We start from the raw sequence: 26,539 nt of genomic DNA, 5'->3' as shown, positions 1-26,539 counted from the left end.
TTATACATGTATCTAGGGAAGACTAAAATATTATGAAAAGCCATTCTTTTATCTCCACACCCACTTCCTTTAGAAAGCCAGGATGCAAGCCACTTGGACCAGGTGAATTATCCACTCTAATCATAGCTTGTACTTCTATTATATCCTGACCAATTTTTACTATATCCGTTTCCTCAAACATCTGCTTGTCTCCCGTTATTTAAATTGGCATCTTCTTCCTCAGTAAGTACGAATATAAAGTACTCAAGTTCTCTAGGTCGATCACCCTCTTTGGCTCCAATAGGGTCACAAAGCTTCTAAGATTCACTTCCTGTTTCAATACCGGTAAAAGATTTTTTGGTTCCTTGTGTGATAACAGCCATTATATTCTCATATTCTTACTTTGACAGTCTTAGTTTCCCCCACACTTTCCTTCTTAAACCTACTCAAGTGTGTAGTTACCCTGTGGAACTGCAGGATGCAATCTCGCATGTTATTTCAGTCACATTTTTGGTCCAACTTGAACAGAAGCCACCCACAGATCTAACAAGTCTGGAAAATAAGCAAGTTATTCCTTCACAGCTGTCCCAGATGGAGGATGACCGAAGAAGATGTTACGAACACAGCAGAGAAAGATAACTTGCTTAAAAATCTGATCTTCCATAGGAAGTGGTAGGGAAATTATTGGAGATGATCATTCAGGAAAGGATTTACTCACATTGGAAAATTATGGACTTATTAGCAATAGACAACTTGGATTTGAGGGGAGAAGATCATATCTCATAAACGTGGTTGAGATTTTTGAGGAAGTGACAAACATTATTGATGAGGGCAAATCAGACTTTGTCTAAATGGCTTTTGACCAGGGGCGTTTTTCTGACTGGAGATCTGTGCTGGGACACCTGCTATTTGTAATGTATAAAAATGATTTAGAGGAGAAAGTAGGTGGCCTGATTAGTAAGTTTGCAGACGACACAAAGATTGGGGTAGCTGCGGATAGTGAGGAAGATCGCCAGAGGATACAGCATGATATAGATAGCTGGACACTTGGATGTAGAAATGGTAGAATGTGTTTAATCTGGACAAATGGAAGGTAATGCATTTTGGAAGATCTAATGCAGGAGGGAAGTATACAGTAAATTGCAGAACACTTAGTATCATCTCTATATCGAGGGATCTAGGCACACAAGTCCACAGTACCCAGAAAGTAGCAACACAAGTGGATAAGATAGTCAAGAAGGCAAAAAGCAATCTTGCCTTCATCGGTCAGGCATACAGTATAAAAATTGGCAAGTCATGTTGCAGCTATATAGAACTTTAGTTCTGCCACATTTGGAATATTATGTACAGTCCTTGTTGTCACGTTACCAGAAGGATGTGGAGATTTTGGAGAGGGTACAAACAGTTTTCCTGGTTCCCTAATTTGAAGGGTATTAGCTACGAGGAAAGATTGGACAAAATTGGTTGGTTTTCATTTGAACATCGAAGGATGGGATGGTGATATGATAGAAGTTTACAAAATTCTGACAGGCATGGATAGTCAGTCTTTTTCCCAGGTTGGAAACATCAATTACTAGGGGCATAGGTTTAAGTTAAAAAGGGGGTCAGTTTAAAAGGAGATATGAGAAGCCAGTCTTTTTTTAAACACAGAGGGTGGTAAGTGGCTGGCATGTGCTACCAGAGGAGCGGTGGAGGCAGATATAATAACAACATCTAAGAGGCATCTTGACAGATGGAATAAATAGGCAGAGAATTGAGGTATACAGACTGCACAGAGGCAAATGGTTTTTAGTTTAGAAAGGTATGACAGGGCGGTGCAGTCTTGGTAGGCTGAAGGGCCCCTTACTAAAACCTTAGGTTGAGACTTTCAAAATTAAGAGCAACTTTCGAAAAGCTATTTGTCATTCCTCATCCCTTCATACGTTACACACAAACTTGAGGCAAAATTAGTGTTAAGTTTCAAACCAAAGCTAAACAGGTGAGCTAAGGGAATATGCAAGATTAAATTAGACAATTCCAGGAGTGCAAAATAGGTTGATGTTGAACTTGTTTTGCACTATATTTAATTTACATTTCTTGCTATTAGCTTTGCAAAAATAAAAACTAAGCAGTGTAAAACAAATAGTTAACTTGTTACCAGCCTGTTTTATGTTTCTCGCAATGACCAATTTCACCCCACTATTCATTCCAACAATGTAAATTGCTACAATTTGTAAAAGCAGCACCATACAAAAAATGATCTTACAGGTGCATACTTATGATTATGATTATTACAAATTACTTAGTATTGTTTAATGGAAATGGAAAATTAGCCTTTCTGAAGTCATGGCCATAAAGTTTGATACAGGACAAGAGACCTTTTAAGTCAATAAACCCACTCTGAGTGAAATACAGCCTTTACATTTTGCCATGCTAACAATTACATTCTGCGATTTATAACCTGCATTTTTACCATTAGCTTAAATTATAACTTAGAACTTTGCTAAAAATTACTGTAAAACTCATGCAATTGCTTGCCACAAGAAGCTCTGTAGACCAGGTACAACAGCCGTTTTGAAAAAAAACATGAATGTCTACGATAAAAGTAATCAAATTGACTGAAAAGCAGCATTTCATATTCTGCTGCACTGTTAGCACACTACTACAAACAACAGAATTTCTGCAAGAATATATTTTACAAATAGTCGTCAAATATTTTACACCATTGGCATCTAACCTTTGGAAAAATTTTTTCCCCTTTATCCGATAAGTCCTCAATTTCTGAACAGGAGTAGGACTCAGAAAATGATGTAAGGGGATTCACTCTTGGTCTGTGTGTATTAGAGAATGTGAGCTGGGATACGATCAGGCTGTTGATGGTTCGCAGAGAAGGGGTGATGCTCGAAGGGAGAGACGGGTCAGCAAGAAGATCTGTAACCAGGCTTTGCACCTCACCCATAACAGCAGGATCCAATCCATAACCACTACTGGAATTCTGCAAGAAAACACAAGGGTAAGGCTTTGAAAATTTCCACAGTATGTATTCAGTTGTATTTACTTTCTCGACTTGCACACTTTCAAACAAAACTGCTACATTGTTGCCATTCAAATCTTTTGAAAGAAGCTTTAAAAATTCGTTACAGCTAAAATTCAACATATAATTACTCCTGTGTATAGAAAGCTATTCAAATGCGCAACTCATATCGACAAAACAACTTTAACAAAATTCCCCTCTGAAGCATCCCAACTTTATAAATCATTTTGATAAATGTGCCATAAAAATTTTTGTTCCAATGAAACTTCCCAAGCATTGATCGAAATAAGATGCTGAGTCACATGATGAGTTATTAGGTCAAATGATAGGACAATTGGTCAAATAAGTAAATATTCACGAGTCCCTTAAAGAAGGAACAAGAGGTAGAGGGGTGAAGCATGATGAGAGAATTCCAGAGCTTTGAGCCTCGCCAACTGACAACACTGGTACAAACCAACTGTAATTGGGAATGCACAGAAGCCGGTACCGGAAATGTGCAGACACTTGAGGGTTGTGGGGCTGAAGAGGGTTATGGAAGTAAAACAGGGTGAGGCACTCGGCTGAGTGAGACATCAAGGAGTCCTCATAAAACTAGATTCAGTGTGTTTCGGGTGGTGGGGGGGGGATCTCTGCAGTTTGAAGTTATGCCTGGCACATAGGAAGATGGCTTATTTCAATTGTTATTAAAAAGTTAGTGTTTTATAAGACCATAACACAGAGGAGCAGAATTAGGCCATTCACTCCAGAGCGTTCTGCTCTGCCATTTCATCATGGCTGATATTTTTCTCAATCCCATCCTGCGTACAAGTTCAAAGAAAAAAAAGACTTGGCTCTTACATGCCATGTTTCATGTTCTCAGAAAATTCCAAAATCTTTCGCAGCTTATTAAATACTTTTCCCCATAACCCTTGATCCCTTTCCAGTTGAGAACGTATCTATGTCTGTCTTAAATACACTCAATGAGTTGGCCTCCAAGCGCTCTGCAGCAATGGGTTCCACAGATAAACCATCCTCTGGCTGAAGAAATTCCTCATCTCATTTCTAAAAGGGTCATTCCTCCACTCTGAGGCTGCGTCCTCAGGTCCCAGTCTCTCCTACTAGTGAAAACATTTTCTCCATAGCCACTCTATCCAGGCCTCTCAGTATCCTGTAAAGTTCAATCAGATTTCCCCTCATCCTTCCAAACTCACCGAGACCAGACAAAGAGATCTCAACTGCTCCTCATACGACCAGCCCTTTATCGCAGAATCATTCTTGTGAACCTCCTCTGGACCCTCTCCAAAGCCAGCACATTCTGCCTTTGATATGAAGCCCAAAATGGCTCACATATTCCAAATGCCATCTGACCAGAGCCTTAACACAGCCTCAGCAGTACTTTTCTGCTCTTGTATTCTCGTCCTATTGAAAATGATTGCTAACATTGCATTTGCCTTCCTAAGTGCCAACTGAACCTGCAGGATAACCTTAAGAGAATCCTGAATTAGGACACTGAAGTCGCTTTGTGCTTCAGATTTCCAAAGCCTTCTAAGCCTGTCTGGCAATTGTTGCACAGTGTCCATTCATTCATTGTTGTAGCGTCTGCATGGTTTTGCCAATGTACCATGCCTTGGGGCATCCATGCCTGCAGCATATGAGATAGACAACGTTGGCCGAGTCACATGAGCATTTGCCGTGCACATGGTGGGTGGTGCTCCACCTAACATGCATTGTCTGATCTAAACATGTCGCCTCTTCTTTACACCGATAAAACCTTTAGTTCTCTCAGGACAGTGACTTCAAAGGAATTTGGGAATTTTCATATACATATTAATCAATTAAAACCTTCTAACTGATTAAAGATATATCAAGTAGTCTGATACTACCTCTCTTACTAACACCTGAAGAAGGAGTAAGACTCTGAAAGCTTGTGTTTTCAAATAAACCTGTTGGACTATAACCTGGTGTCGTGTGATTTCTGACCTTGTCCACCCCAGTCCAACACTGGCACCTCCACATCATTGTCACAGCAAGGCAGAAGACTTTTAGGTTCTTCATTTGACAGCACCAATCTGATTAAATTAATTCTTTAAACATCCATACAAGTTCAAAGATAAAAAAGACTTGGCACTTATAGGCCATGCTTCATGTTCTCAGAAAATTCCAAAAATGTCTCACAGCTCATTAAATACTTTTTAAATAGAGTCACTGTTGTAAAATAATGAAACATAATGGCAAAATTTGTGAAGCAAGGTCCTGCAAACAGCAAGTAGGTAAATGACCAAATAATGGGCCATAGTGGCATCAGTTAAGGAATAAAGCCGTCCAGTGCAATGGAAGAACTCTCGTGCTCATCTTTGAATCTCTCAGATAAGCCAGCCAGATCCTTAATTTAACGCATCGTCTGAAAGGTGGCAGCTTTCACAGTGAATAAAGAATATACATAAAATGGATGTTAATTTTAATGCTCTTTCATTCAGTTCAATACTGAACAGGTTATCATGGTACCGTAATACTTAAAATTTTGCAAAATTACTCATTGTTGAAGATGCAGAGGACAAACAAAACATTGTTTTTGAATGCTGTTCTTGAGATTTTACACAGGTGTGATTTCTTGATTTGCAGAGGCTACTTTGTTTTCAGGAGCTCCTTTTTCACTCTCGTTCACTCTTTTATTAAGCGATGCAGTCTTTCAATAACATTTCCTTCTTTATTTGAATTGACCTGTGACATATTTAGACTCTCACTGAACTAGAATTAGAAGGATTCACCAATATCCTCAATAATCCTTTCTGCTGCATTGAAGTTAAAAGGCACAACAAACAAAGAAAGCATTCATTTTCTAGACAGCATTATGTAAAAGTGGCACAGGACAACAGGCATAAGATAGCAAGAAGGATCTTTTTAAGTGACACACACTTCTGTACACACAAAGCCACCACCCTAAACACATCTTCCATGCACAGATCTGTCACAGCTGAACAGTTATTCACTAGTCTCCAACTTTCTCCAACTGGTGGCCCACGATTGAAATTTCACGGAAATTTTGGGGACAATCAAAGGCAAATTTGCCTGACCTTCCCTGTGTGTTTTCAGCGCTATGTAGTCCACTGGAATAGTAAAAACTAATTCTATTATTTATACCTTCATATTCAATTGATATTGATCCTGTCTGTAGAAATGTTGGAAATTTTATACATTACTAAAATATATGACAAGACAATCATGTGAAATAGAAATAATCTTGCACTCTAAATAAATCAACCAAAAAAAGGTGTTTCAGAGATAGTAGGAACTGCAGATGTTAGAGAATCTGAGATATAACAAGGTGTACAGCTGGATGAACACAGCAGGCCAAGCAGCATCAGAGGAGCAGGAAGGCTGACGTTTTGGGCCTAGACCCTTCTTCAGAAATGGGGGAGGGGAAGGGGGTTCTGAAATAAATAGGGAGAGAGGGGGAGGCGGATAGAAGATGGCGAGAGGAGAAGATAGGTGGACAGGAGACAGACAGGTCAAAGAGGTGGGGATGGAGCCAGTAAAGGTGAGTGTAGGTGGGGAGGTAGGGAGGAAATAGGTCAGTCCAGGGAGGACGGACAGGTCAAGGGGGCGGGATGAGGTTAGTAGGTAGGAGATGGGGGTGGGGCTTGAGGTGGCAGGAGGGGATAGGTGGGAGGAAGGACAGGTTAGGGAGGCGGGGACAAGCTGGACTGGTTTTGGGATGCGGTAGGGGGAGGGGAGATTTTGAAACTTGTGAAATCCACATTGATACCATTGGGCTGCAGGGTTCCCAAGCGGAATATGAGTTGCTGTTCCTGCAACCTTCGGGTGGCATCGTTGTGGCACTGCAGGCGGCCCAGGATGGACATGTCGTCTGTGGAATGGGAGGGGGAGTTGAAATGGTTCGCGACTGGGAGGTGCAGTTGTTTAGTGCGAACCGAGCGTAGGTGTTCTGCAAAGCGGTCCCCAAGCCTCCGCTTGGTTTCCCCGATGTAGACGAGGCCACAACGGGAACAGCGGATGCAGTATACCACATTAGCAGATATGCAGGTGAACATCTGCTTGGGGCCTGGGATGGGGGTGAGGGGGGAGGTGTAGGGGGAGGTGTAGGGGCAGGTGTAGCACTTCCTGCAGTTGCAGGGAAAAGTGCCGGGTGAGGTGGGGCTGGAGGAGAGTGTGCAACGGACAAGGGAGTCACGGAGAGAGTGGTCCCTCCGGAAAGCAGATAAGGGTGGGGAGGGAAAAATGTCTTTGGTGGTGGGGTCGGATTGCAGATGGCGGAAGTGTTGAAAGATGATGTGTTGGATCTGGAGGTTGGTGAGGTGGTACGTGAGGACGAGGGGGATTCTGTTTTGGTTGTTATTGCGGGGAGGGGGTGTGAGGGATGAGTTACAGGAAATGCGGGAGACACGGTCGAGGGCGTTCTCTACCACTGAGGGGGGGGAGGGGATGTTGCGGTCCTTGAAAAACGAGGACATCTGAGATGTACGGCAGTGGAATGCCTCATCCTGGGAGCAGATGCGGCAGAGGCGAAGGAATTGGGAATAGGGGATGGCATTTTTGCAGGAAGGTGGGTGGGAGGAGGTGCATTCTCGGTAGCTGCGGGAGTCGGTGGGCTTGAAATGGATATCGGTTTCTAGGTCGTTGCCCCAGATGGAGACAGAGAGGTCCAGGAAGGTGAGAGAGGTGTTAGAGATGGTCCAGGTAATCTTAAGGTTGGGGTGGAAGGTGTTGGTGAAATGGATGAACTGTTCAAGCTCCTCGTGGGAGCACGAGGCGGCGCCGATACAGTCATCAATGTAACGGAGGAAGGGGTGGGGTTTAGGGCCAGTGTAGGTACAGAAGAGGGATTGTTCCACGTAACCTACAAAGAGGCAGGCATAGCTTGGGCCCATGCGGGTACGCATGGCCACCCCCTTTGTCTGTAGGGAGTGTCTGTAGGAGAAAAGGTGTTTCTGCCTTTCAAACTCATGCCCATTTGGCTTTTTGTCTTGACGTGCTTTTTAGTAATAATTTATTGATGCAGATGTGAAATTTGAATTCATGTAACCACTAGCCCTTGTGAAACACAGTTGGTTCTAATACAATAATATCCTTTTGGAAAGGACATCTGCCATCTTTAACTAGTCTAGCTTACATGTTACACCAGACAAAGGCAAAGGCAATGTGGTTGACTCTTAACTATCCCCTGAAATGGCTTAGCAAGTCAGTCATTCTGTTGTACCAAATCGCTACCAAGTCCAAAATAAAAGAATGACATCAGAGGGATTATGTGGCAGTGAACTAGGCACAGCTTCAACAGGAAAAACCCATTCTTCTCATTAACATGGTGAAATGGATCAACTACATGGGCCCAAGCTATGCCTGCCTCTTTGTAGGTTACGTGGAACAATCCCTCTTCCGTACCTACACTGGCCCTAAACCCCACCTCTTCCTCCGTTACATTGATGACTGTATCGGCGCCGCCTCGTGCTCCCACGAGGAGCTCAAACAGTTCACTACAGACCACGTAAGCCACAGTCAAACATAGTCATACTCACATAATCATACCTCACAGACTATGTCCCAGACATGACCATCTCCATCACTGGGTATGTCCTGTTGCACCAACAGAACACTTCCACCACAAGTGGTGACAGAGGCAACAGAGTATATAGTCAGAAAAACATTGCCTCTACAGCCCTCAACAAGGAGGTTTGAGAAAGACAACATGTTTGAAATGGTCTATGTGGATTATATCAAAACTGCTGACAAGGTCCCAGACTGGCCAATAAATGATAAGTTCATGCGACATATACCAATGAATTAGATTTAAAAGTGGCTACAATTATAACATTTAAAATGGATGGGTATATGAAAAGAAAGGGTTCAGAAGGATATGGGCCAAATGCTGTCAAATAGGAAGAGGTCAGATTGGGACGTCTGGTTGGCTTGGATGAGTTGGACCAAAGGGTCTATTTCTGTGCTGTATGACTATGACCTCTGGAGCAGGTGGGGCTTGAAACTGGGCCTCCTGGTCCAGGAGTAGGGACACTGCCACTGCACCACAAGAGGGCCATTAAAGCAATTCCTTTTTCAATTTAACATGGATAAAACACACATAGCATCCATTTATTGTTTGTTCAAAGCATGATGATCAATGCTGCAGATTCATGTTTTACTACAAGGGGACATATGGGACAAGAACTGCAAGGTAGTCTGACAAGCTACTAACGAACACCAGTTTAAAAAACTGGCTATTACTTTTCTCCATCAGAGTACCCTGTGTGGCATTCTTAGCCTGGAGGTATTTTTGAAAGACATTATGTATGTCAATCATAACTTTTTTTCCATAATTAAGAATAAAAATAATCACTGAACTTTATACACAAGTCTTTATGGATGTAGAATGTACTTCTAGAAAAATGTGAAGTACAATTCAAAATAGATTTCAAAAGAAATGGTTAAATATTTTCTTTATTTGTTCACAGTACATGTTCATAGCTAGCTAAACCAGCTTTATTGGCCATCCTTAATTGCCCCGGAACTGAGTCACTTGCTTTACTATTTCACGTAACAGTTAAGAGTCAACCACATTGAAGTTGGTCTCCATTTATATGGTCGCCACTGGGCTAGTTTTTAATTCTGATTTCTTTATTGAATTCAAATTTGCCACCATCTGCCACTATGGGATTCAAATTTTGGAGGTCTTAAATGAAAAATCCATGCTGCCATAACATTCAAATAAAAGCAAAACACTGTTTTTATCTCAGATTTCCAGCATCTGCAAAGTGGTGAAGAAACTCAGCTGGTCTGGCAGCATCTGTGGACAGAGAAGTCCAATTTGACTCTTGCGCAAAACTAAAGAGTAGACATATAAGACTCAAAACGGCAACTCTATTTTTTGTTCACAGATGGACAAACCTACTGAATTTCTCCAGCACTTTGTGCTTTCATTCCCACAACGGTGTAGCTTAGTTATGGATTACTAGGTCAAAGGCATTACCACTAGGCTATCACTACACCATGAGGAAAAGGCACATTTGAAACTAAGAGTCACACACAGAGGACACTAGATTCTGAGAAATTTTCATTTAAGACCTCCAAAAGCCTTCAATCAAAGAGTTATTCCAAAACTCTGCTGTCTTATTGTCAATCCTGCAACAAGGCCCACTCACCAATTATTCATTTCCTCACTGACCCACAGTGCTTCCTGGATCCTAAATGGCAGGAGGTAAAGGAGGAGGGATTACAGAAGGAAAAAGAGGAAGAGGCAGGAAAGTAGGAGTTGAATGAATAATAGGAAGAGATAGAGGAGTAATGGCCACAGGCAGAGATCTGAAGGTAGATGGAGATATAAGGGGAGATGGACTCATGGAACAAACAGGGCCATGGCAGGACACAGCAATGATGGATGGAGCAATGGCAGGAGAAAGGGATGAATAAGGAAATGTGAATAGGTTGAAATCTATTTTAAAAGATTTTAGTACGATACTTTCAGATGCATTTACGCATTATTGCTCATGGGGACTGCACTTAGTAAAATTTGTTATGAGTCAATCATCTCAGACAGAAGATAGTACAATGTAAAACCAAATGAACTAAACCTACATACAGCAATGGTTATGTATTCTACAGCCATCAAAACTAACCACACTTCGGTGGAAATGTTCTGATAAAGTACAGAAATCTGAAATTATTACAAACAAATACAATTCCTACTGGAAATATGATCCTAAAATTGCCAATTTCTTTAACTTCCAACCAAAATGCAACAGGCTGCATTTAATTTTTCACGCACATTTTTAGAAACACTTTCTAAGTGATCCTTTGCTACAATAACGAAAGGCTGAATCTACTACATCAACTGTAAAAACAGGAAACAGACTGTGCAGTCATGCCGTGCTACATCAAAGGGCTGAGTATAGCTCACAGAAAGATGAAGTTCTTACAAAAGGGCAGAATTTTATTCAAAGGGTCACAAAAGTTTATGCGATTTTGATGTCAATACCAGCAGCTTGTCTGGATATGGCACAAAGGTCATTCCACACCCCAATATCCCATTTTCGTATGGATACTTCAACTGTTTCAACTTCTAATAGCATTAAATTAGTTCAGCTTTGTGTATTCCATACTTTGCACAATGCTAAGCATAGTGGAGGAAACAAAACACTTCTCCAATGAAAATTTTAAAAATTTGCAATCTTGTCAGACTATTCTGCCTAACAGAAACAAAACATCAAATATTCTCCTATCAGGGTGCTCAATGGAAGACTGAGTCGTTTTAGTTGCACGTCAGAAGTATAAACTGCATCAAGTAACGAACAACTGCAAATGAACTTGGCTATAAAAGTGCTTTCTCAAATTTGTTAAGAAACAGCAAATGAGGATGGCCATAGAATGAATTCTTGAACTCAGCTGAAACTGTTGTGTACTTTTGAAGCATACATGAAGTGCTACTGGCTTTTATATTTACAAAGCAAAGCTATACCATGCAGGCATTCTGGGCAAAAAAATATCAGCACCATAATCACACTCATGGTAGCATTCTGGAATTCCTCCGCTCCAACATCAGAGGCTACATCTCTCAGTTGCGAAGAGCCTTACTGCTTCATGACTTTGAGGAACAGTGGGGATGTATAATTCCACATCACAAATGGAATTACAGTGGATCAAGAAGTGAAACAGTATTTTAAAATGGTCATCACAATGAAAATCAGAAAATCGGTTAAATTAGCTCAGTGGCTAGCATTGCTGACTCACAGTACCAGGGACCCCAATTCAATTCCATCCTCCGTCTTTGTGGTGTTTGCACTTTGACCCCAGGAGTTTGTGTGGGTTTCCTCCAGGTGCTCTGGTTTCCTCCCACAGTCCAGAGATGGGCAGGTTAGGTGGATTGGCCATGCTAAATTGCCCGTATAGTGTCCAGGACTAGGTGGATTAGCCAAGGGAAACACAGGGTTGGGGTTACAGGTAGAGGGGTTGGGTTTGGGTGGGCTGCTCTTCTGAGGATCAGTGTGGACTCAGTGGGCTAAAAGGCCTGCTTCCACACTGTAGGGATTCTATGATTCGATGAAAGGTCAGGGTCGAGACAAGTTTAAGTATTCTAGCCATTCCAGCCAAGCTGAAACTACTTTTTTACCAAAGAGTTCAGTCTATAGTGTGGACCGGGTAGGTACTTAATTTCAATGACAGACGAACAGGAGGCTGGAAGAACACTGTTTGTCTGCCTGGATTCCAACATCTGCAGTTTTGTTTTAAATCTCAGCAACCAAGTAACAACTCAATCAATGGGCAAATACAGTCATACCAATTAGTTTAATTGAACAACCAGTATATACTTCATATATGGAGACAAAACTCATCAGGGATTCACACCGCAGGTTCTGCAAGGATCATCTCATGAGTTGATAGAGCTATCTATTGCACTCTCTCTCCCTTCTACAGTACTTAGTATAGTGCTGATTTCTCCATTATTTCACTGACCACATCCTCAGAACAAATCAGCAGTAGTATTATGTAGGAACCACAAGTGGCAGATAAATAGAAACAGAGTGCCATTGTAAGATGGAGGTGATTTAAATGTATGACAGCATGAACCTCAGAAGAACAGATGTGCTGTACATAAGTGCTTGTACACAGCGATGCAACTGCTGAAGGAAGTGGGTGGGTGTGAAGAGTACCTCTAACTTGTTGGGACACCTGCATAAAATAAACTTGTTAAAATTCAGATTTAGAAACAGCCCACACAATTATTTAGATGACCTGCAACTGATGAGAGAACATGCTAGCAAATCAAGTATATCTGGAATTTTTGTTTATCTATTCATGGGACATTGTCATTTTTGGCTCGGTCAGGCAGCCTCATTGTCCACATCTAATTGCCTTCAAGAAAGTGAGAGTGAGCTGCCTTTTTCAACTGCTTGCAGTCTTTGTGGTGTGGGGACACCCACATACAGTTTGGAAAAACAGTTCAGGATTTTGAATCAACAGAGTGGAGGTACAACTATATTAGTTCCAAATGAGCACAGTGTGTGGCTTGGAGGGGAACTTGTAGGTGGTGGTTTTCCCATGGTCTGCTGCACTTGTTCTGTTAGGTGGTGGGGGTTGCAGGTTTGAAAGGTGTTGAAAGAGCACAGTGAGTTACTGAAGTGCATATTTTAGATGGTACACAAGGCGATCACTGTGTCAGTGGTGACAGCAGTCAATGTTAAAAGAGGTGAATGGGGTGCTCATCAAGCAGGCTACTTTATTCTTGATGATAATGAGATTCTCAAGTGTTGTTAGAAATGCACCCATTCAGGAAAATGGAGGATATTCTATCAAACTACTGACCCGCATCGTGTAAACAGTAGACAGGCTTTGGGGTGACAGGAGTGGAGTTGCTCAGCACAGGAATCTGACCTTTATTCTTCTCCTATAGACTAAAGATTTATAAGGCTGTTCAGTTCTCTTCCAGGTTAATGGTAAACCCATGGATATTGATAGAAGGGGATTCAGCACAAGTATGTCATTGAACGTCATGGAATGACAGTTAGTTTATCTCTTGCAAAAACACAGTCATTGTCTGGAATTTTTGTGGGCATGAATGAGGAACACCTGCAGTGATGTCCTGGGCTGAGATGACTGCCCTCCAAATGCCACAATTATCTTCCTTTGTAAAGTATGATATCAACCATTGGATAGTTTGCCCTATGATTCCCACTAATTTTGTAAGGGTTCTGTGGTGCCATACTACATCAAATAGGGCCTTTATGTCAAGTGCAATCATTCTCACTTCATCTACGGAGATAAGTTATTTTGTTCATGTTTGGATTAAAGCTATACTGTGATCAGGAGCCGAGTGACCCTGGTGGAACCTAAACTGAGCAAGTGTATTTGAGTAGCACTGTCGTGACTCCTTGCATGACTTTGCTGATAATTAAGAATAGACTAAGAGAATGGTAACTGGCCAGGTTAGAGTTGACCTGCATTTGTGTACAAGACATAGCTGGGCAATTTTTCACACTGTCAGGGGGCTGGTTCTTGACCACAAGTCTATAAAAATATTGCAGGAATATTGGCAGGGCCTATAGTCTTTGCAATATCCATGGTCTGCAGCTGCTTCCTAATATCATGTGGAGCAAGGGCCAAGATTATCCACTTGGTACTTCTGGTTGAAGATTATGCAAATACTTCAGCTTTGTCTTTTCTAATACCATCCTGGACCTGGTTATTTTTTCTTCAGTCAGCTCCTCTTGTTTAATTTAGCAGAGGTGCAGTTCAATATAACTATGTGTGTCAGGCCTATAATCGGGGCTGTTTAGAGTTGGTAATTAATTGGTACACCTATCTGGAAATGCAACAGTCAAATATGACAATGCAAACGTTTCCTGCAACATTGGAAATTTACTACATTGCAACATACAGCAAGATATAAACATACTGCACTTTTAAGATTATTATTCATTTTTGAGAAAATATTTTCGTGTGATAACATTACACAAGTCAGAGTGCCTATGAATTAGACTAATCATCAATTTTGAACAAAAAAAATTGGACTGAAACAAGCTGTCAGATTTTCAAAATATATGGAGAATTCATGAATCATAATTCAGTGCAAAAGGCAAGGTTGGCAATTTTCCTATTCTGGTCCCCACCGATAATTCTTTCTCTGATAGATCAATGATATCATCGGTGCTGCTTCCTTCTCTCATCCACAATTGGAAATATCATCGATTTTGCTTCCAATTTCCATCCCACCCTCACTTTCACCTGATCTGACTCCTCCCTTCCTTTCCTCAACATCTGTTTCCAGTTCTGGGGATAAACTGGCCACTAAATCCACTGTAAACCCACCGACTCCCACAGCTACCTCGACTATACAACTTCGCACCCTGCTTTCTGTGAAGATTCCATTCCATTCTCCCAGTTCCTCCATCTCCATCACATATGTTCTGATGAGGCCAATTTCGACAAGGGAGCCTCTAAAATATCCACCTTCTTCCTCAACTGTTTACAAGGATCTCAACGGGGTCCAACCCATCTCCCGCACCTCCGCCTTCACCCCCTCTCTTCCCTCCCGCAACAGTGATAGGGTTTGCTTTGTCCTTACCTGCCACCCCACCAGAAGATCATCAGCTGCCATTTCCATCATCTCCAGCAAGATGTCACCACCAGACACATATTCCCTCTCCTCCCTTGTCCATATTCCGCAGGGACCGTTCCCTCCAGGATACCCTGGTCCACTCTTCCTTCACTCCCAACAAACGCCCCCACCCCCAAAGCACCTTCCCCTGCAACTGCCAAAGGTCTAACTCCTGCCCATTTATCTCCACCCTCCTCAGGATCCAAGGTCCCAAACATACTTTCCAGGTGAAGCGGCACTTTACCTGCACTTCACACAATCTCGTCTATTGCATTCACTGCTCACAATGTGGTCTCCTCTACATTGGAGGAACGAAATGTAGACTGGATGACCGCTTCACAGAACATTTACGTTCTGCCTGCTCTGAGCTTCCTGTTATCTGCCACTTTAACACACCACCCTGATCCCTGGCCAACATCTCTGTTTCAGGCTTGCTGCTGTGTTCCAGCAAAGCTCAGGGCAAGTTGAAAGAGCAACACCTTGCTTTCCACTTCAGGGCCCTGCAGCCTTCAATTTTAGGGCCTGGACTCTGCCACATCCTAGTCCCCTACCCCACACACTAGGACTTGTTGTCACAGCCTGCCATTACACGTTACCTATTGTTAGCCACTAACAGTCTCCATTAACAGATATTCACTCTCCTAGCCAGATCGTTATCCACTCCTTTGTCTGATCAACTGTTCTTCTCTCTCTTTGGGCTGTATCCCCACTTATCGCTTACTCCTTAACTCCTTCCCCCAAACTATCTTCTGCATATAAATCAACATTTTCCTAGCTACCATCAGTTCTGAGGAAGGGTCACTGAGCCTGAAACAGTAACTCTGAATTTTCTTCACAGATGCTGCCAAACCTGTTGAAATTTTCCAGCAACTTCTGTTTTTGTTGGTAAATTTCTACCATCTTCACCCACAAGTGCCAAGTGGATGGTCCTTATCAGCAGTCCTCTGGTGTCTCCAGCACCATTGATGCCAGTATTCAGTCAAATCAATTCATGTCATGTGTGATCAAGAAATGGAGGGCACGGGATACAGCAAATGCTATTGGCCTCAATCTCAATATCATCTAGTCTAAAATAAAGAAAATCTGTACTTCAGAATTCGTCTTCCCCTTTGTCAAAAAGGAAACTCTTAAACCCAAAATTCCAAAATGTGGAAATACCAGCTGCGTCATTCTTTCAAACATTCAATGGAGCAAAGTTCCCTCAAAACGTGCACGACTATGCAAACACTGGAATGCTCCACATACCCTAGTGTGCAACACACAGCTTCCACCTGCAGAAGCTGCTGGCACACCCAGATCTCAGAGGTCCATCACCTGGCAGGAAACATTAGAAGGGACGTTATGCGTGGGTGGTAAGGAAATGTAAACACGAAGACAGTCATTGTGGGAGTTTTTTGTCTTTCACTCATCGGGACTAGTGCAGGTACGCTGAGTTTTAGGCAATCACAACAATACAAAAGACCAACTGTGGATCATTCAAAAAAGGTGCAAGGCTTCAAAATATTCCTTGAGTTTTCAGAGAATTGGTTCCCGCATATCAATGTATCTGACTTTTAGCAAGCTCAAAGAGAAATTTAGGCAGAAACGATGGTGCTAAAAACTCATCTAAGGGCAATTACAAAGCAATGAGTGCAGAATTGGCTGGAGTGGACTAAGAAAAGACGGCAGAATAACTATGGCAAACTTCTACGAAAACAGTTCATGACCCGCAACAAAGATATATCCCACTACAAGAACTTAATACTGGTGAGTGTGGGGTGATGCATTTTGGGATGTCTGATAAGGGAAGGATATACAGAACGAATGGTCGGTCCCTAAGGAGAAATGAGGGACAAAGGGACTTTGGTCGATTCAAGTCCATAGATTCCTAAGGTGTCATAACAGGTAGACAGAATGGTGAAGAAGGCATATGGGATGCTTGCCTTCATTACTCAGGGCACAGGGGAGCAAGGGAGTCTTGTTACAGCTTTATGAAACATTAGTTAGACTATAGATGGAATATTGTATATCGTTCCATACTACGTACAGTCACCACACTATGACAGCACTGGAGAGATAGTGCAGAGGAGATTCACTAGGAAGTTGCCTGGGATGAAAACTCTCAGCTATGAGGATACACTGGATAGGCTGGGTTTGTTTTCCTTGTTGCTGAGGTGTGATCTGATTGAGGTATACAAAATTATAAGCATAGACAGGGTAGATCGTGAGAATCTCTTCCCTATAGCAGATGTGTCTAAGACCAGACGGCATAAGTGTAAGGTAAGGAACAAGTGATTGAGGGGGGGATTTGAGGATTTTTTTTGTCCAGGAGGGTGGTAGAAATATGGAATGTGCTACCTAAAAGAGTGGTAGAGGCAGGTACGCTTGTAACATTTATGAAGCATCTGGATGAGTACTTAAAATGCCATGACATGGTAGGCCATGGACCAAATGCAAGTAAATAGTTTGGTATTTGTTGGTTGGCATTGGCATGGTGGGTTGAAGGCCTGTTTCTATACTGGCTGATTCTATGACTCTAAAAAGGAGGATTCCTTCTTACAGAAGAGATAAACTGATCATGGTTAACCAAGTTAAGGATACTATCAAAACTTAAAAAAAACATACAATATGGCAAAGTATAACAACAGCCTAGTGGATTGGGAAAGTTTTAAAAACCAAAAGATTATGAAAAATAATAGAGATACAAAATAAACTGAGGGAAATTAGTAATAGCAAAATGGATAGTAAGAGCCTCATTAAATATATAAAACAGAAGAGAAAGGCAAAATGAACATAAGTTTCTTAGAGACTGAGGGTAGGGAAATAACAACAGGGAACCAGGAAAATAGAGGAGTTAAATAAATATTTTCCATCAGTCTACATGGCAGAAGGCACAGATAGCATTCAAAAAATATTAAACAAATCAAGGGGAAAAAGGGGGAGAGGAAATCAAATCAAATCATTAGGGAAAAAGTAGTAGGAAAACTAATGGTGCTAAAGGATGACAAGACCCCTCAGTCTGATGGGTTGCATTTTGGGATAATAAAGGCAGCAGCATCAGAAATATCAGACACACTGATAGTAATCTTAATATTCAAAAAGAAACAAAAACAGTTAACTTTATCTCATTAACATTTGTTATTGGGAACATATCTATCCGAAAGAATGTAACAGTGCAGCATTTAAAATAAGTGCTGAAATCAAGCAGCCAATATAGCTCCATGAAGGAGAAATCATGCCTGACAACTTGATCACTTTTTTTTTAAAAACAGCAGGAACAAATAGGATGGGCAAAAGGGGAAACCAGTGAATGAAACTTAGATTGCCAAAAGGCATTCGATAAGACACTAAATCTAAGGGTATTTATAAGCTAAGAGCCATTTTGCTTGTAGTATTTTAGAAAGAAGAGAGAATTGACTGCTAATAGAATAGTGTTGGGATAAGGAGGGCATTATCAGAATGGTAATCAGTGACTAGGAGCATGTCGCAGACAGCTGTGCTGGGGCCACAATTAGTTATAATATATTTCAATGACTTGGATGAGGGAAGTGAACATACTAGTGCCAAGTTTGCAGATGACACAAAAATTGGTGGGAAGGTGCGTGGTAAGGATGATACAGAAGACATAAACAGATTAAGTGAGTGGGCAAAAACTTGGCAGATGGAATATTATGCGGGAAAATGTGAGGTTATGCACTTTGGCAGGAAGAACTGAGGAGCTCAATATTAGTTTGCAGATGACACTAAGATTGGTGGAGTAGCAGATAGTGAAGGAGACTGTCGGAGAATGCAGCAGAATACAGAGAGATTGGAGAGTTGGGCAGAGAAATGGCAGATGGAGTTCAATCCAGGCAAATGTGAGGTGATGCATTTTGGAAGATCCAATTCAAGTGCGAACTATACGGTAAATGGAAGAGCCCTGGGGAAAACTGATGCACAGAGAGATATAGGTGTTCAGGTCCATTGTACCCTGAAGGTGGCAATGCAGGTCGATAGAGTGGTCAAGAAGGCATACGGCATGCTTTCATTCATTGGACGCGGTATTGAGTACAGGAGTTGCCAGGTCATGTTACTGTTGTATAGGATTTTGGTTCGACCACATTTGGAATACTGTGTACAGTTCTGGTTGCCACATTACCAAAAGGATGTGGATGCTTTGGAGACGGTGCAGAGGAGATTCACCAGGATGTTGCCTGGTATGGAGGGCACCAGCTATGAAGAGTGGTTGAGTAGATTAGGATTATTTACATCAGAAAGACGGAGGTTGAGGGGGGACCTGATTGAGGTCTACAAAATCATGAGAGGTATAGACAGGGTGGATAGCAAGAAGCTTTTCTCCCCCCTCCCCCGAGTGGGGGACTCAATTACTAGGGGTCACGATTTCAAGGTGAGAAGGGAAAAGTTTAAGGGAGATATGCGTGGAAAAGTTCTTTACGCAGGAGGGTGGTGGGTGCCTGGAACACGTTGCCAATGGAGGTGGTAGAGGCAGGCGCGATAGCGTCATTTAAGATGTATCTAGACAGATACATGAATGGGCAGGGAGCAGAGGGATACAGATCCTTGGAAAATAGGTGACAGGTTTAGATAGAGGATCTGGATCGGCACAGGCTTGGAGGGCTGAAGGGCCTGTTCCTGTGCTGTAATTTTCTTTGTTCCTTGTACTTCATTAAGAGAAAAAGACTGCAGAAAGCTGCAGCACAGAGGGACTTGGGAGTCTCCATGCATAAATCATTTGAAGCTAACATCCAAGCTCAGGAAGTAATAGGGAAGGCAAATGGAATGCTGGTCTTTATTTCAAAAGGGAATGAAGTATAAAAATAGGCAATTCTTGCTAAAAAAAAAAAAAAACAAGGTACGAGTTAAACGACACCAAGAATACTGTGAACAATTTTGGTCTCTTTATCAATACAAAGATATACTGATATTGGACACAGTCTAGAGAAGGTTCATTAGGTTGCTCGTGTGCATGGAGGGATTTTTGTATGACGCGATGCTGAGTAGGTCGGGCTTGTACTCACTGGGGCTTAGAGGAATGAGACATGACCTTATTGAAACACACAAGGTTCTCGGGGGGTTGACATAGTAGGTGCTGACAGGTTATTTTACTTCGCGGGAGAAGGCACCATAAAGAGGTCACCCAATTAAGACAGATATGAGGAGGAATTTCTTCTCTCAGAGGGTAGTGAATCAGTGGAATGTTTTACTGCAGAGGGCTGTAGAGGCTGCATTGTCAATATGTCCAAGGCTTAAGAAAGACAGATATATAATCAGTAACGGCATCAACACTGATGCAGAAAAGGCAGGAAAATGGAGGTGAGGATTATCAGATCAACCATGATCTTATTGAAAGGTGGAGCAGAGTCGATAGGCCAAATGGTCTACTTATGTCCCTACGTCTCTTGGTCTTATCACTACAGGAGTTTCTCAGCCATATATACATGCAACAATCTTCAGCTGCTTTATCAATAATCTTCCATGATTGCATACTGTTTAGTATCATTTCTAACTTCAGATATAAAGAAGTCCCTGCAGAAAGACAACAACAACGTTCAGGTTTGGACTACCAGGTGACAAGTAACATGTGTACCATAGTGAGGCAATGCACTTCTCCAACAAGACAGAATCTAACCTCCAAGGCATTCTATTACTGAATTGCCCCACCATTAACAATCATAGGTTAGCACTGACCAGAAATTTAACTGGATCAGACGTTATCAATACTGTAACTACTACAGCAGATAAGAGATTGGGAATTCTATGGTAAGCAACTAATCTCCCAACTTTGCAAAGCCTGTCCACCATCAACAAGGCTCACATCAGATGTCAAAACCACTACTGAGATTGATCACTTTTAAAAACAAATTTGAGCTTACCATGAATAGCTGGAAGGATGACACAGCTGTTACTTCCAGGTTTCAAAGTCCTAGATTTCAGACATTAAAGTGTAATCATTTTCAGTTAACTTCAATGTCTTGCAGGTCACAGGTTGTTTCTACCAGAATGAGACGATTTATTACGGTAAAATCCAACTTAAAACTTGAAAGTGTTCTCAGTGCAGAGTAGGGCATATTACCTTTGCCTTGTCTACAGGAAATCAAGTAAACATACAAGCCAAGCAGAATGCAATACTTAAAGCACATTTTCACAACACTACAGCAAGCAGTACTTGTTCAACAATCTCAGGAATTAGGAAACTGGATCCTGTCATTACTGGTGTGCACTCAGTCTAGGAGCTAATGAATCAAACAATGCACAATTGCCAACAACCATAACTGATGCAGCAAAATCCTGACCACTGATACTTGAACAGGTTTATTAACACAAAAAAGAGAAATGGTACCATGTCCTCCACAGAAACAGTTTCAAAAGTTTAAATGTTTTTAATATCCTAGGGCATTATTCCAACAACAGCAGTTTTCCTAATGTCTTGGAAAATATTTTTGTCTCAATAACCACTAAATAGAACAGTCATTCATCTTACTGACCTACTTAGGATAATGAACTCTTGTGAGTGCTTAAAATCACTGTTAAATTTACTGTATGTGAAATCCTATTGGATATTTCAAAGAAATGACAAAGTACTAAACAGAAGTCAGATTCGCCTTTGAGTGGCTCAAATGGTGGTAGACTTTCATCAAGCAAATGTGAACTAAATTGCTGAAGGAAATTTTCCAGTTCGAATGTTGGCACATTACAGCATCATTAAACAGTTATCGCACAGGAGGCAGCAATTTAATGGAATGTATCCATGAGAGAGAAGTTCAGCTTGTCCTACTCCAGCTCTTTTATTTCACAACTCTGCAAAACACATCTCGTCGCATAATTATTCAATTTCCCCATTGAAAGCCAAGATTGAATCTGCCTCCAACACACATTTGGTGCATTCCAGACACTAGTTACTCAGTGGAAATTCCTTTCCACATCCACCCTGAAAATTCCTCTCAAGAGCTTGTATCTTTCTATCAAGTCAGCTCTTATTCTTTTAAATACCATCATTTTCAAGCCTAGCTTGTCCAGTCTTTCGTCAAGACAACCACCTATTCCAGGTACAAAAACAAAGTTGCTGGAAAAGCTCACAGGTCTGGCAGCATCTGTGAAGGAAATAACAAAGTTAACGTTTCGGGTCAGGTGACCCTTCCTCAGAACCCAGTTCATTAATCAATTCAATGGTCAATACCAGATCAGGGCAAGAACAGGTTGTGCTGAGAAACATATCTGAAAACATGGTATGAATCCTGGTTCAGGCTCCCTTTGCCCATCTTATTTTTCCAGTCTATATGCAGATTTAAATCCCCCATGGTAATCGGTATACCCTTTTGATATGTTCTCATAACTTATAGAATCACAGTCATACAGCATGGAAACAGGCCATTTGACCCAAATCGTCCTTTGCAACCAGGTTTCTGAAACTGAACTTGTCCCATTTACCTGCATTTGGCCCATATCCCTCTAAACCATTCCCATCCATGTACCCGTCCAAATGTCCTTTAAATGTTGAAATTGTACAGCATCTACCACTTCCTCGAGCAGTTCATTCTATATATTACATTCTACAGTCTATGTGAAAAAATTGCCCCTCAAGTCCCTTTTAAATCTTTCCCCTCTCACTTTAAACCTATGCCCTCTATTTTTGGACTTCCCTACCCTGAGAAAAAGACGTTGGCTATTCACCTGATCTATGTCCCTCATGATTTCACAAACCTCTGTAAAGGTCACCCCTCAACCTCCTACACTCCAGTGAAAAAAGTCCTAGCCTATCCAGCCTCTCCTTACAACTCAAACTCTCCAGTCTTAGTAACATCCTTGTAAATCTTTCTTTTCACCCTTTCCAGTTCAATAACATCCTTCCTATAGCAGAGCAACCAGAATTGTGCACACTACTCCAAAAGTGGCCTTACCAATGTCTTTTACAGCCATAACAGGGCGTTCCAACTATTGCACACAATGCTCTGACCGCTGAAGGCAAGCATGTCAAATGCTTCATCCTGTTTACCGGTGATGCCACATTTAAGGAGCTACGTACCTGTACCTCTAGGTCTCTCTATTCAACAACACTCCTCTGGACCTCACCATTAACTATGTAAGTTCTGCCCTGGTTTGTCTTACCAAAATCTAACATCTCACATTTATCTGAATTAAACTCCATCTGCCAATTCTTGGCCCACTTGCCCAGTTATCAAAATGTCATTGCACTCTTAGGTAATCTTCTTCACTGTCCACATCTTTAATACCCCATCCTGCATGTGGTTACTTTGAGATGACCTGCATACAACTTCCACAAGAGGCTTCTTGCCTTTATTATTTTTCATCTTGACCCAAAAGTTTCCATATCCTGGTTTCCTGAACTCAGGTCATCCCTCTCAATGTGCTAATATTATCTTTAATCAACAAAGCCACCTTCCATCTTTTCCTAGCTTCCTGTCCCTGCTAAACTTCATACATCCTTCAATACTCACATCCCAATCTATGTCACCCTGTTGTCATGTCTCTGCAATAGCCATGTGATCAAACTTGTTTCTCTCAATTTGCACCATCAGTTCATCTGGTTTATTTTGAATGCTATATGCATCCAGAACGAGCCTCAAGTGGTGTCCTAATATTTTTGTAATTCTAGTCTTATCTACTGATTAATTCTTAGATCTGTACTTTGTCACTTCTTGGCCTAGTTGGTTCATCATTTCATACTTTAATATTTTCATCTGTTGCCTTCTCTGTACACTTTGATTTAGCTTAACAGTTGTTAAGCATGAACCAGCACCGTGTGACTCCTGATAACTAGTGAAAACATCCAGACAAGGAAGAACGAGGGATGCAGCATTGTGATCAATGCGGCAACCCATAACCAATAGGGACAACTGAACCGCTTTCCCAGCTTTCCCTCATTCTATAACACCCATGTTTTCTTTTTCTGGTCTGCCTGCATCTAAAAGGCAAGTTTATATGGGGATGAGTATTTTAACTAGTCAACAGTCCAGACAGTTGGCATCTAATTACTTGTAATTAGTGATTCTTGTTGAGTACAGGAACCTGAAGTAGTGATGTTGATTCTACCTTTGGTCATGATTTGATATAGCCTGAATTGTTAGAGTCCATGGTCACTCTTGTGGTCTCCACAAACTCAAATCTTTCTCACCATTTTGATAAGCAAACGTTCTCACAAATGCTAATAGCCACAGAAACACAGGTCTGATGAGAAGCTCACAGTGGAGCTTTGCAACCTGTTTTAACTGGTTTATATTGCTTCAAAAGATCATTACTTTGAAAAATAAAAGTCATAGGTGTTTGTTGTAGGTTGCTTATGTGCAGCAGATGTATGGTCTCGATTGACACGATGTAGTCACAAAAGCAATTAGCACACGTTTTAATTGACAATTCTCTAACAGTAAATGAGCAAACAGGTGAAAACTCTCAGAGATAATCTAGCACAGGCTTCACATCTGGCATTTTGAGATTGTATACAACTCCAACAGAACAAGTGATTAGCAATGCAGCCAACCGGCTGTATTCATCACACTGTAGCCCTGGTATGAAATGGGGAGGTTAAAAATCCCAGAACAACTTCCAGAGATATTTCCAATGGATTAACTTGTTGTTGACTGCAAAAACCCATCCATTGTTTGATACTGTTATGCACAGCTTCCTGGTGGATGGCTGCCAGACAGATAAAGTGATGTCAGCAGTTTCATTTGAAAGACCCTGGTCTTGTGGATTTCTTCTAAGAAAACTGCAGGACAAAAAGTTAAATTGCTTATGAAGCGGGTTATAATTTCTCAGCCTGTTAAGGATCATAAATGCTTCATTGCTGAAAGTATCAATGGTACCTGCACGAGTAAATTCAACAACTTTGCAAATCATGGCTGTGCTGACCATTTCAAATCTACCATTAAATCATAAGTTTCCTCCCTTTTGAGTTCCTGTAGGCATGTTCTTGTTAGACAAAATAATGTATATGCATATAAAAAACTGCTTTGCCAATTGACTAAAAAAAGCACTCATTGCCATGGCACCCAGGTCAACCAAGAAACATAGATGTTAAGTGCACAAACCTGTGTATTTAACAGAATGCAAAATGTTCGACATCTGGTTTCCCATATAACTTGCATAACTGAAGGATAATAATCTCATCCCGTTTCCATTCTAGCGGGTTATTAAACCGCCTTCATTAATCACAAGCTATTGGATTCAAGACACCAGGCAAATGTCTTACAATACCCCAAATGTCTCTAGATACTCACCATTTCCAGAAAAAAAACTCAGCAAGTTTCATTACACGTCTGTGGCTTTGGTCCTTCCATATTGTTTATGCAAGCCACTTCAATTGTGTTGTCCAGGTGCATATGATCACTTTTCTGTGAACACGTTTGTATGGGAAAGAAAGAACTCTTCAATTCCAGGTAATTCATTTCATTTCTTTCTCCTTCTGCCACGTCTTTAGCGTACCATCCGCCTCCAATGTTGGGGTATCATAGGACACACCCTATACATAATCCTGAGGCATCATTGGTGATATAAACTGTTGGTATCCTTTATCCTTCATTGCTCAGGCCGTTGAGTGTAGGAGTTGGGGCGTTATATTGAAGTTGTTTAGGTCATTGGTGAGGCCACTTTGGAGTCCTGTGCAAGTTCTGGTTGTCCTGCTTTATGAAGGGCACGATTAAATTGGAGACAGCATAGAAAGGATTACAAGGATGTTACCAGGGCTGGAGTGTTTGAGTTATAATGAGAGGTTAGACAAGCTGTGACTTTTTTCACTGGAGCGTAGGAGGTTGAGAGGTGACCTTTTTGAGGTTTATAAAATCATGAGGGGCATAGGTAAGATTAATAGTAAAAGGTCTTTTCCTTGGAGTAGGAGAGTTCAAAACTAGATGGAATAATTTTAAGGGGAGAGCAAAAAAAGATTTGAAAGGGAAATGAAGGGCAACGTTTCCCCCACAGAGGGTAGTTCATATGTGGAATGAACTCCCAGACGAAGTGGTAGATGCAGATACAGTTACAAACATTTAAAGGGGATTTGGACAGATACATGAATAGGAAAGGTTTAGAGAGACACGGGCTAAACACAGGCAGGTGAGAGTTATTTAGTTTGGGAAAATTGCTCAGCACAAACGAGTTGGACCAAAAGATCTGTTTCCATAAGGTTTTGGAGTAGATTTGTAGCTCGGGTTGTGGGTGTTGAGGTTGGTTGGCTCGCCAAGCTGGTTTGTTGTTCCGCAGACGTTTCGTTACCGCGCTTGGTAACGTCCTCAGTGCAGCCTCTGATGAAGTGTTGGTGTGTTTTCCCGCCTGGCTTTTAAGCTCTGGGGTCCATTGCGATGGATTGCCTCACTTCTGGGTTTCCTCCGTAGTGGAATGTATATGGGGTCGAGTTCAATGTGTTTATTTGTAGCCTGCTTTGTGGAGTGCCATGCTTCCAGGAATTCTCGTGCTTGTCTCTGCCTAGCCTGTCCCAGGATCTTGGTGTTGTCCCAGTCGAAGTTGTGGTTCTCCTT

At 41.5% G+C, this 26,539-nt stretch overlaps 1 protein-coding gene across 1 annotated transcript in view; it reads right to left on the bottom strand.

Moving 5' to 3' along the window:
• pde3b (phosphodiesterase 3B) overlaps nucleotides 1-26,539 on the bottom strand; it is a 240,619-nt gene that overhangs the window by 61,773 nt on the left and 152,307 nt on the right. Inside the window, exon 3 of the mRNA XM_048607335.1 lies at nucleotides 2,696-2,953. Within this exon, the coding sequence (XP_048463292.1) occupies nucleotides 2,696-2,953 (258 nt within the window). The remainder of the gene's footprint in view (nucleotides 1-2,695; nucleotides 2,954-26,539) is intronic.

Source organism: Rhincodon typus, chromosome 17, assembly GCF_021869965.1.
Source record: "Rhincodon typus isolate 14 chromosome 17, sRhiTyp1.1, whole genome shotgun sequence".
Taxonomy (NCBI): Eukaryota; Metazoa; Chordata; class Chondrichthyes; order Orectolobiformes; family Rhincodontidae; genus Rhincodon; species Rhincodon typus.
Note: the sequence above shows the minus strand (reverse complement) of the source record. Positions and strands in the feature narration are given on the sequence as shown.